Here is an 11,092-nt window from a genome sequence, read left to right as displayed (position 1 = left end):
ATTTGTATAATAACATTAAAAAATATTAAAATAATACTTTAATTAAAGTTTTAAAGAAAAGATTTTATAAATATTGGTGGTATGGATTCAAATATCAACATATATTAATTTTATTAAAAATATATAAAAGATAAAAATACTCTAATAAATATGGAACTTATTTCAAATATGTAATTTCAATTTAATAAAGCTTCAATCTGACTCTTCTACTATATTATTTTTTAAATACATTTGTATATATGCACTACTTTATTAGCTAGTTAATTGGGAAAAGAGTACACACAATGTTGTGCACTTGGCCTTGATAAAAAAGCCAAAAAGACTTAGTTTGGGAAACGCAAGAGCTTTACACTTTGAGGCAGCTAAAGCATATATACAGCTATAAGACAAGATGAAGCTAACCTATACAGTTACTTATATTAGGCAAAAATCAAAAGATCAAAAGCAAAAAAAAGCTATGAAATTAAAACGCCCAGATAAAGTATACAGCTCATCATATTGTTTAACCCTAGCCCCCTCCCTACAAAATATCCGGGCAAGTTTGTTCATCAACAAGTTATGTGTGTCATCCCATCATCAAATAATTAAATAAGCTTCAAAGCTATGGTGTATATATATATATATATGGGATTTTATGCAGAGTAAAATATATAAGTTCTTTCTTCTTCTCTACACTGATCAATACAGAGAAAGAGCTTCATATCAACAACAATGGCTGCAAACATCCATGATCAAAGTTTCTCTATTGTTTTTGGTCTTCTTGGTACCTATTAATTACATCATTAATTAACCTCTAACCATGTTTATACTTGTTTCTTACATCTTTACTACTACCTTTAATTTTGTGCAGGGAATATTTTGTCTTTCTTTGTTTATCTTGCCCCACTGTAGGTTTTCTACTAACTCTTTAATATTTCGTCTAATTATTGGGAATATGCATATATTAACATCTTTATTTATATATTTATTTTGGGTTCAAAACGAAGGCCAACTTTTTACAAGATTTTCAAGAAGAAATCAACAGAAGGTTTTCAATCGATTCCATATTCAGTAGCACTTTTCAGTGCCATGTTGCTTCTTTACTACGCTTTCCTCAAGCAACACGATGCAGTCATGCTCATCACCATTAACTCCATTGGCTCCTGCATCGAATCCATTTATCTCATTTTTTACCTGATTTATGCTACCAAAACAGCCAGGGTACGTATCAATATACCCTTTTTAAACCTTATCTTTTATTTTATTATTATTATTATTATTTTAATAGCAATTTGCATTGCAGATATACACGACAAAGCTGGTTATATTTTTCAACATAGTGGCATTAGGATTAATCATACTTGTCACCTTGGTATTTTTTAAAGGCCATCTTCGAGTTTCTATCGTAGGGTGGATTTGTGCCATCTTCTCAGTTTGTGTCTTTGCTGCTCCCCTTAGCATCATTGTAAGTAAAACTAAATAAAACTCATTAACTTGTTAATAATGAAATAACATTCCTTTTTTTTTAATTTATAAACTTTGCAGAGATTAGTGATAAAAACGAAGAGTGTGGAATACATGCCATTCCCATTGTCATTCTTTTTGACTCTCTGTGCTATAACATGGTTTCTTTATGGGTTTTCATTAAAAGATTTCTACATAGCAGTAAGTAGTCTATAATACTTGTTTGTATACACAAAATACGAAATTTTTTGGTTATCTATCGATTCATTCAGTTTCTTTATGTTGTTTTAGACACCAAACATTTTGGGGTTCAGCTTTGGAATAACTCAGATGATATTATATCTTGTATATCGCGGCGAAACGAAAGCATTGGTCTTGCCTGATAGCAACAACAAGGTCCAATTAGAGCAATTTCCGAATGCTAATAATGTCCAACAAAGTACTGTAAACCAGAATCAAGAAGGTGCCATGAATTATGGAGTTGCAGGGATGATTAGCAACTCACAAGTTGTCCCTAGTGAACTCAACGTTTGAACTCTTGAAAGTCATAAAATGGCATTGCAAGTAATAATGGATCTTGGACTTAGTGAGTTAAGGAATTCATACAAACATTTACTAAGTTTGAAATTCATTTTAACATATTCAATACTTTCCTATTTTGTATAAAAATTTGAAGTAATATTGCAACCATAGAAAATTTTAAGTATATAGAAGGAATGGCATGGCGTATTTCCAGATATTTTATTTTGAAAGAATAGTTAAATTTGGATATAAATATAATGCACACAAATAATATTCAATTTTTTAGGTCGTTTAACATTTTTAAACAGTACAAAGACTTCAAATTTTCAATTTTGCATTGAAAAAAATACCGAAATGTCATGCAGATCTTACTTACTTATTGAGTGAATTAAATTTCAATAATGTGGTATTAAAATAAATTAATTAAAAAATGAAAAAAGTTGCTGCCACAAAATCTTGAGAAGGGTGTATGCTCAAGTGTCGGTGAAGATACAAATAATTACATTTCCCTTACAGATGCTCTAATTCTACGATTTGTTTCTTCTACCCTCTTTGACAAATGCTTTGCTTTCCTTTCTATAATTTTTCTATTTTGTATCACTAACGAGTTTGTGCAAATAATCTAGTATTTGTTTATTAGAATTTAAGTAAATTTTTTTTCAAATTTTTTCTTCTGGGAATTTTTCTATTTCTAGGGTTCTTATAAAATTTGGGAATAGGTTCTAAAGGGTATTTTATTTTTCATAAAATATACCGTGAAATTAATATATTTTAATTTCAACCACTCAATAAGGATTCCAACCATTAGATTGATAAATTGTTCTCAATGTAAAATTGTTCACATTCATATAAAATGCTTACAAACTATTTATAGATTATAGATAACCCTTTAATACAAAAAAACTGAAAATATTAAAATCTAATAATAACCAATGACTCTTGACTTTTCATTCTCCTAAACAAAAACTACTAATTTAAAACCATTAAAAAACAACATAACGCTTGACCTTTCAACTCTTGACCTTTCACTTACATAACTCTTAACTTTTCATTTAAGTTTATTTAACAAAACTCCCCTGTAAACTAAAATGCTTCTGCCATCTTTCATGTCGATTAATTTCTTGTAGTTGTCGAAGAGTACCATCGGTAGCGGTTTTGTGAAGATATCCGCGACTTGGTCTTGACTTGCCACGTGCACTAATTTCACACTTCCTTCCTTTACATGATCTCTGATGAAATGAAAACGAATTTCAATGTGTTTGCTTCTCTCATGATTCACTGGGTTTTTTGCCAACTCAATCGTTGATTTATTGCCAACTCGTATCTCAGTCGCACCGAGCTGTTGTTGCTCCAACTCACCCAACAAATTTCTGAGCCATATAGCATGACACACACACCAAAATACTGCCACATATTCAGCTTCACATGTCGATAGTGTCACGATTGGTTGCTTCTTTGAAAGCCAAGCAAATGTTGTGTTACCCATAAAGAACACATATCCCGATGTACTTTTCCGATCATCTAAGTCTCCGCACCAATCACTGTCGAAATACCCAATCAACTTGTAATCTTCCATATTTGAATAGAATAACCCGAGTGACACCATTCCTTGAATGTACCGTAGGATTCGCTTCAACGCCTTCCAATGTGAATAAACCTGCTCCTTCATGAATTGACTTACAATGCCAACACTTAGCGAAATGTCAGGCGTTATGAAAGTGAGATAGGGAAGGCTTCCCACCAAACTCCGGTATTTGCTCGGGTCGACTCGTTCTCCTCCATCGAATTTCGAGAGTTTTACACTTGGTTCCATTAGTGTTGATACCGGGTTGCAATGTTCCATCTTGTATTTCTTAAAAATTTCCTTTGCATATGCCTCCTGTGACACAAAAATACCAGTCTCTTCTTGTGTAACCTACAAACCAATGAAATACTTCATTAAACCCAAATCTGTCATCTCGAATTCTTGTGTCATCTTACCCTTAAAATCTAGTATCATCTCACCATTGTTTCCCATAAAAATGAGGTCATCGACATAAAGAGCAACAAATAACATATTACCTCCATTCTTCTTCACGTAGAGGGCATGTTCATAGGGACATTGTTTGAACCCGTTCTCCTTGAAGTATGTATCGATATGAGTATTCCATGCCCGCGGTGCTTGCTTCAAACCGTAAAGTGCCTTCTTCAATTTTAGCACATTCTTCTCCTCTCTATTTTTTATGTACCCGAGTGGTTGTTCGATGTAGACTTCTTCTTCGAGCACACCATTCAGGAATGCCGACTTGACATCGATTTGAAATATTGGCCATTTAAATTGAGCTACTTGTGCAAAGAGCAATCGGATTGTCTCCATTCTTACAACGGGAGAAAATACCTCGTCATAATCGATCCCCTCCTTTTGCTTATATCCCTTTGCAACAAGTCGCGCCTTGTATCGTTCTAACTCGCCTTGAGCATTCATCTTTCTTTTGAACACCCACTTCACACCAATGGGCTGACTTCCTTTCGGTAATTCAGTTAACTTCCATGTGTTGTTACGGTCAATTGCTTTAATCTCCTCGTCCATAGTAGTTTGCCACTTCTTATCTAGCACCACCTCTTCAAAACTTATATTTTCAGAATCTGCCAAAAGACATACAATATGTACCTCATTTGTTGAATCATACAAATCTTGCAAACTTCACATTTTTGGTTGTTGCGGTTCATCTTCATCATCGGTAATTTCAGGATTTGTCGGTATGATTGTTGGTGTAGCAATTGATGATCCTCCATCTTTGATGATAACCTCCGTTGAGTTATTCCAATCCCACTCGCTTGTTTCATTAAATCGTACATCATGATTTACCACAACCTTCTTACTTATCGGGTCGAGTAGCTTGTATCCTTTTGTTTTCTCATCATACCAAATAAAAATAAACCTTTTTCTTTTGTCTTCGAGCTTCGTTCTTTGCTGATCCGGTACATGTGCATAGGCCTCACTACCGAATACTTTGAGATCAGAAACTGATGGTTTTTGTCCGCTCCAAGCCTCTTGTGGTGTTTGATCATCCAACTTCGCATGTGGACATTGATTTTGCACATAGATGGCACATTGCACGGCTTCCGCCCAAAATTCCTTCGGCATCTTCTTACTCTTTAGCATTGATCGAACCATGTCGAGAACAGTCTGGTTCTTCCTCTCGGCCACACCATTTTGTTGGGGAGAGTACGGTGCGATTAGGAATTGTCTTATGCCTTGCTCCTCACAATACTCCATGAAAGCCGTCGAAGTATACTCGCCACCTCTATCAGATCGTACAGATATGATGTGTCTACCAGTTGCCTTTTCCACCATCACTTTGAACTTTCTGAACACCTCGAATGCCTCGGATTTTTCTTTAAAAAAATAAACCCATGTTTTTCGTGAGAAATCATCGATAAAAGAAATGAAATACCTTTTACCGCTAAAAGATTCAGGGGTGATTGGTCCACATATGTCAGTATGAATCAATTCGAAAAGTTGCTTAGCCCGATATTCTGCCTTCTTTTGAAATGAAATTCTCGCATGCTTGCCAAGCACACATTCTTCACAAAATTTTCCCTCATAGTCCATATCTGGTAGCCCATGTTCTTCTTCGCTAACTCGTTTAGACCACTATAATGTAAGTGGCCAAAATGGAGATGCCACAATGACATCTTGTCTTCAACGTCGACTCGCAAACATTTTCCTCAAACGCTTTTCAAATTCAACTTGAACATGCGATTTCTCTCCATTTCAACTAGAGTGACCAAACGCCCTTCCTTATCTTTCAAGTGACCAAACGCCCTTCCTTATCTCAAAATGTTACTCTTGAGGTCTGGTACGTAATACACATATTGGATTGACCCAACTAACCCATCCTGTTGTAAATAACAAACGGTACCTTGACCTTTTACCTCAACCTTTGACGCATCTCCAAACGACACATGTCCCGTTTCAACCTTGCACCCGTGTCAAGGTACCATACCATGTTGTTGCTGGTGTTGACTTCGTTGTGTGCCATCAAGAGAAAACCTTCTTTTGCCTCCTCACTTTCCGTGGTTAGGTTGGTTGTCTCTTCCACCTTTTTTAAGACGCAACATTCTTTCGCGAAATGTCCCGCCTTACCACAATTGTAACACTTATTAGAGTTACAATCCTTTGCATAGTGACCATATTTGCCACACTTGTAGCACTCGACATAGGAATAATTCGACCATCCGCCTCTTCCACGACCACGTCTTCTTCCACGTAAATTTTGTTGGTTTGAATGCTCATTCTCCTCATAATTCCCTTCTTGACCACGACCTTTTCCACCACGACCATTTCCTCGATCTCCACGACCACGGCCTCTACCTCGAAAGCTTTGAGAATAGAGAACCTTTTCGTCTTTGATTGATGCCTTGGTTTGAAGTGCTTGCTCGAGTGTCTCCTCTTTCTTCTTCTTACGTTGTTCATGTGCCTCGAGAGAACCGACGAGTTCATCGACTATGAGCGTTGCTAGATCTTTTGACTCTTTTATGACACATACGACATTCTTGAAACTGTCAGTTAACGATCTCAAAATCTTCTCTACAACTCGTGCATTGGTTAACGCTTCTCCGTTTCGATTGAGTTGGTTCACCATGGTTTGAACACGCGTGATGTAGTTGGAGACACCTTTCGATTCCTTCATCTTCATGCCTTCCAACTCACCACGAAGAGTTTGAAGGCGAACTTGTTTAACTCGGTCAGCTCCTTTATACACCTTTGCTAAAATGTCCCACACTTCTTTTGAAGTTGTCGCACTTGCAATCTTCTCAAAGCCTGACTTGTCAACAGCTTGGAATAACATGTACAATGCCACCTTATCTTTCGATCGCATTTCTTTCAACGCCTTGTTTTGAGCCACAATATCCCGCAGTAGTTGTCGGTTCTACGAAACCTTCTTGGACCAACTCTCAACCATCTTAAGACCCGAGCAGAGCTTTCATTTGGATGCTCCAATTCTCATAGTTCACCTTTGTTAGTCGAGGCAATGGCACATTACTAGTCACACTCTCCATGGCTCTGATACCAATTTGATAAATTGTTCTCTATGTAAAATTGTTCACATTCATATAAAATGCTTACAAACTATTTATAGATTATAGATAACCCTTTAAAACAAAAAAAATGAAAATAATAAAATCTAATAATAACCAATGACTCTTGACCTTTCATTCTCCTAAACAAAAACTACTAATTTAAACCCATTAAAAAACAACATAACTCTTGACCTTTCAACTCTTGACCTTTCACTTACATAACTCTTAACTTTTCATTTAAGTTTATTTAACATAGATATCAGCAGTTGCATTAGCAATGCTTTTATATTCAGCCTCAGCAGTAGACCTTGACACCAGCTACTTCTTGTTTCTTTGCACACCATGAGACTAGATTGACCTCAAAGAATAAACAATAGCTCGTAGTTGATCTTCAATCATCAAGATCTGACCCCCAGTTTGCATCAATAGATAAATGAGATGTTGGCTTAAAAAAATACCGAAATCATTTATGTCTTTAAGATACCTTAAAATCCTCTTAATAGCCTTGGAATGAAGATCTAAAGGTTGCTGCATGAATTGACATATCTTGTTGACAGCAAATGCAATTTCAGGCCTAGTAATGACAATATACTATAGCACACTAGCTATACTACGATAAAATTCCTCATCTTTAATAGAAATAAGACTTCCAATGCTAGTTGACAAATTTGAAGTACTCACCATAGGTGTGGGAGAGCCATTTGCTTGATCCATGTGACACTTTTGAAGAAGCTCTATAATGTATTTGCGTTGACTAAGAAAAAGACCTTCTATGGTATACTTTACTTCAATGCCCTAGAAGAAATTTGATAGACCTAAATCCTTCAATAAACAAGCTGTGTCAATATTATAAAAAAAAGTATCAACTGCATCATTATTATCACCAGTGATAAGAATATCATCTACATAGATCAAGACCTAGATGGTTGCTTACTTTCTAACTTTCACAAACAAAGAAGCATCATATTTTGACAAAATAAAACCTGCTGACAACAAAAATTTTAAGCTTGTCAAACCATGCTCAAGGAGCCTGTTTGAGGCCATAAAGAGCCTTTTTAAGTTTGGATACTAGCTTTTTATCTCCACGTGATTTCTCAAAACTTGGAGGTTGATCAATGTATACCACCTCTATCAAAATACCATTTAAGAAGGCATTGTTTATATCAACTTGCCTAAGTCTCCTTTTGTGTCTGCAATAGACAAAATGGCTCTAATGGTAGCAGGTTTAACCATTGGGGGCTGAAGGTTTCTTGATAGTCAAAACCTGACATTTGGAGATATCCTTTAGCAACCAATCTCCTTTTATACCTTGCTATATAGCCATCAACTTGTCTCTTCACCTTAAAGTGCCATTGCAACCTACTAAAGTTTTGTTTGTAGGTAATGGAACTAATTCCTAGGTATAATTTTCTACCAATGCATCATATTCTTGTTGGGATGTTTGAGTCCATTCAGAGCTTTGAAATGCTTCGTCAATGGTTATCATAATTTCAAACTTAAAATTTTAATATTATATGTCCCTTAAAAATATTGTATTCATAAAAGTAAAAATTTTCTTATCATTTATATTGGTAGCTTTTGTAAAATTTTAAAATTATATATAATTATTCATTTATACATTCCTTAATTTACTATATAATTTTATGCATAATTTATTAAATGTTAAAAACTTTATTGTAAAAAAAATAAAAAAATCAATTTAAAAGTTTAAAATGATTTGACTTAATTTTAGGCAAAGGAATTATATTTTAATTAAATTAGTTTATTTTATTTCTTTAACATAATTAAATATAAAAAGGGTAAACTACACCCATGGTCACTTTTGTTTACCTTAGGTTACATTTTAGTTACTTATGTTTGAAATGTTACGTTTTTGTCACTTATGTTATCGTGTTGTAACATTTTAGTCACTGAGCTATTAATTATCGCTAATAGTGTAACGGTAAGTTGACATGGCATGTTAAATCGTCATTTCAAACAAAAATTTTAGGGTAAATTATACAATCGATCCCCATATTTTTTCATTTTGAGCAATTTAATTTTTTTTATGTTCTTTAATTTTTTTCTTTATTTTCCATTATCTTTTGTTTCTCCCTCTATTTTCTTACCTTCTCCATTTCTTTTAACATATCAAGAAGCTGAATTGGCAGTGAAAAAATAAGTCGAAAACCATCATTGCCTATAACCAAAACCCATAAACCCATACCATGCTTTTTTCTTCACTGCCAATTCGACTTCCTGATATGTTGAAAGAAATGGAGAAGGTAGGAAAATAGAGGGAGAAGAAGAAGAGAATGGAAAATAATAAAAAAAAAGAAAGTTAAAAGAACATAAAAGAAAAAATTAAATTGCTCAAAATGAAAAAAATATGGGGACCAATTGTATAATTTAACCTAATTTTTTTGTTTGAAATGACGATTTAATGCGCCACATTAGCTTACCGTTATACCGTTAACGACAATTAATGGCTCAATGACTAAAATGTTGCAACACGATAACATAAGTGACTAAAACGTAACATTTCAAACATAAGTGACTAAAACGTAACCTGAAGTAAACAAAAGTGACCATGGGTGTAATTTACCCATATAAAAATGATCAATTTGAAATTTAGATAAATTAAATAAAATTTCATTTTAAAATTATTATTATTTTTTAATTAAATTAATATAATGTGAACTCTATTTTAAATATTATTTTTTTAACATTAATCTTATTATAGGAGGATAATATGTTTCAACGCACTTGACCCCACATCCGATGTCAATTGAGTTAAAACTCAATCGGCTAAATATTATTTAATTTAAGTTTAAATAAAATAACAAAACTATATATTTAGGTAGCAAAAAAATTTAAAGATATTTATGTTGTTTATTTTTAGTTGTTAATTTGAAGTTTATATATATTTTTTATTATAACTTGGTTTCAAACTCAAATTAATATTAGAGAAAGTGCATATCGTGTTAATATACCATAACATAAAATTCTTGAAGTTTGTAATCTATAAACATATCAAATATTAAGCCCTTTTGTACATGGGTTTACGTTATAATCTTGGAAATAATTAAAAAGGGATTGAAATGGAGTGGTAGGTAGGTGCAAACGAATGATCATAAAACAAAAACTGTCTTTTTCTTTCAAGTAGATAACATATTTTCATGATATATTATACATTCACACTAAATGTATGTTTCCATTATTTAGATTTAACTTGTACAACACTTATTTTCTTATAAAATTAATTAATCTCATTAATTCTTTATCAACAAATTAAGGGAAAAAGAAAAAGGCAGCCAGCTAATCATGTCATATATATTGCAATGTTGAAGTCAAAATCACGACACTAAATGTGTTAATTTTGTTTTTCTTTTTACTCCATAAATGAGTTTAAAAAATATAAGTTACTGCATATATGTTGATTTCATTGTTGTTGCCTGTATCCATTTTTCTCTAAAATATTGGTGGGTAGTTTACTTACTTTAAACCAGTCAGAACTGTTTCCATCCAAATCCTTGAGACCAGATATTAAGAATTGTAGAATCCCTTTCATTGTTTTCATTGTCTTTGATATGGAAGAAAAAAGAATCTTGAATTCTTATATTTCTTGGATTTGAAGTAAACTCTGATATGGAAAATATTTTCTTCAAACAGTGTGTTCCATTGGCTTTGACATGGACTTTCCATGACTACAGGTTAATGAACAGAAAGGAAACCAATGGCTTTGCATGTCTGGTTGAAAGCCAATGAACCCTTTTATTATTTGTAACATTACATTGTAATTTCTTGTTTTCTGTTTACAAGTAATTACTGTTATAACCTCTTCATCCTTATCAAACAAACATTGCTGATTGCTACAAAAGTGCCTTTACTGTTATTGTATTACTTGTTTGAGCTGTTAGAGTTGAGCAATTTTTCATTTTTACAATAAAAAAATTAGGTCATAAAGGAGTTTGCATAATTCATCACTCAAATCCCTTAGCTCATCAAACCATAAAAGCATATAAGTTGATTGCATAAATGTGGATTAAAGATAATTGAATTACTCACTGAGTTAGACTTC

At 33.4% G+C, this 11,092-nt stretch overlaps 1 protein-coding gene across 1 annotated transcript; it reads left to right on the top strand.

The window, feature by feature from the left end:
* Positions 1-581: 581 nt before the first annotated feature.
* LOC107913253 (bidirectional sugar transporter SWEET14) lies at positions 582-2,149 on the top strand. The gene is made up of 6 exons (XM_016841784.2): positions 582-763; positions 851-887; positions 987-1,200; positions 1,283-1,444; positions 1,525-1,644; positions 1,735-2,149. The coding sequence occupies exons 1-6, from the start codon at positions 712-714 to the stop codon at positions 1,975-1,977; spliced, it is 828 nt and encodes a 275-aa protein (XP_016697273.1). The 5' UTR covers positions 582-711; the 3' UTR covers positions 1,978-2,149.
* Positions 2,150-11,092: the final 8,943 nt, after the last annotated feature.

Source organism: Gossypium hirsutum, chromosome D08 (assembly GCF_007990345.1).
Source record: "Gossypium hirsutum isolate 1008001.06 chromosome D08, Gossypium_hirsutum_v2.1, whole genome shotgun sequence".
Classification (NCBI taxonomy): Eukaryota; Viridiplantae; Streptophyta; class Magnoliopsida; order Malvales; family Malvaceae; genus Gossypium; species Gossypium hirsutum.
The sequence above is the reverse complement of the archived record's forward strand: the minus strand, read 5'-3'. Positions and strand labels throughout refer to the sequence as shown.

Bases quoted from the DNA above. Each gene is read 5' to 3' on its own strand.
- LOC107913253 (XM_016841784.2), top strand. From the start codon at position 712: ATGGCTGCAAACATCCATGATCAAAGTTTCTCTATTGTTTTTGGTCTT. The intron at 1,201-1,282 runs GTACGTATCAAT...TTTGCATTGCAG, and splicing joins ATGCTACCAAAACAGCCAGG to ATATACACGACAAAGCTGGT. The intron at 1,445-1,524 runs GTAAGTAAAACT...TAAACTTTGCAG, and splicing joins CTGCTCCCCTTAGCATCATT to AGATTAGTGATAAAAACGAA.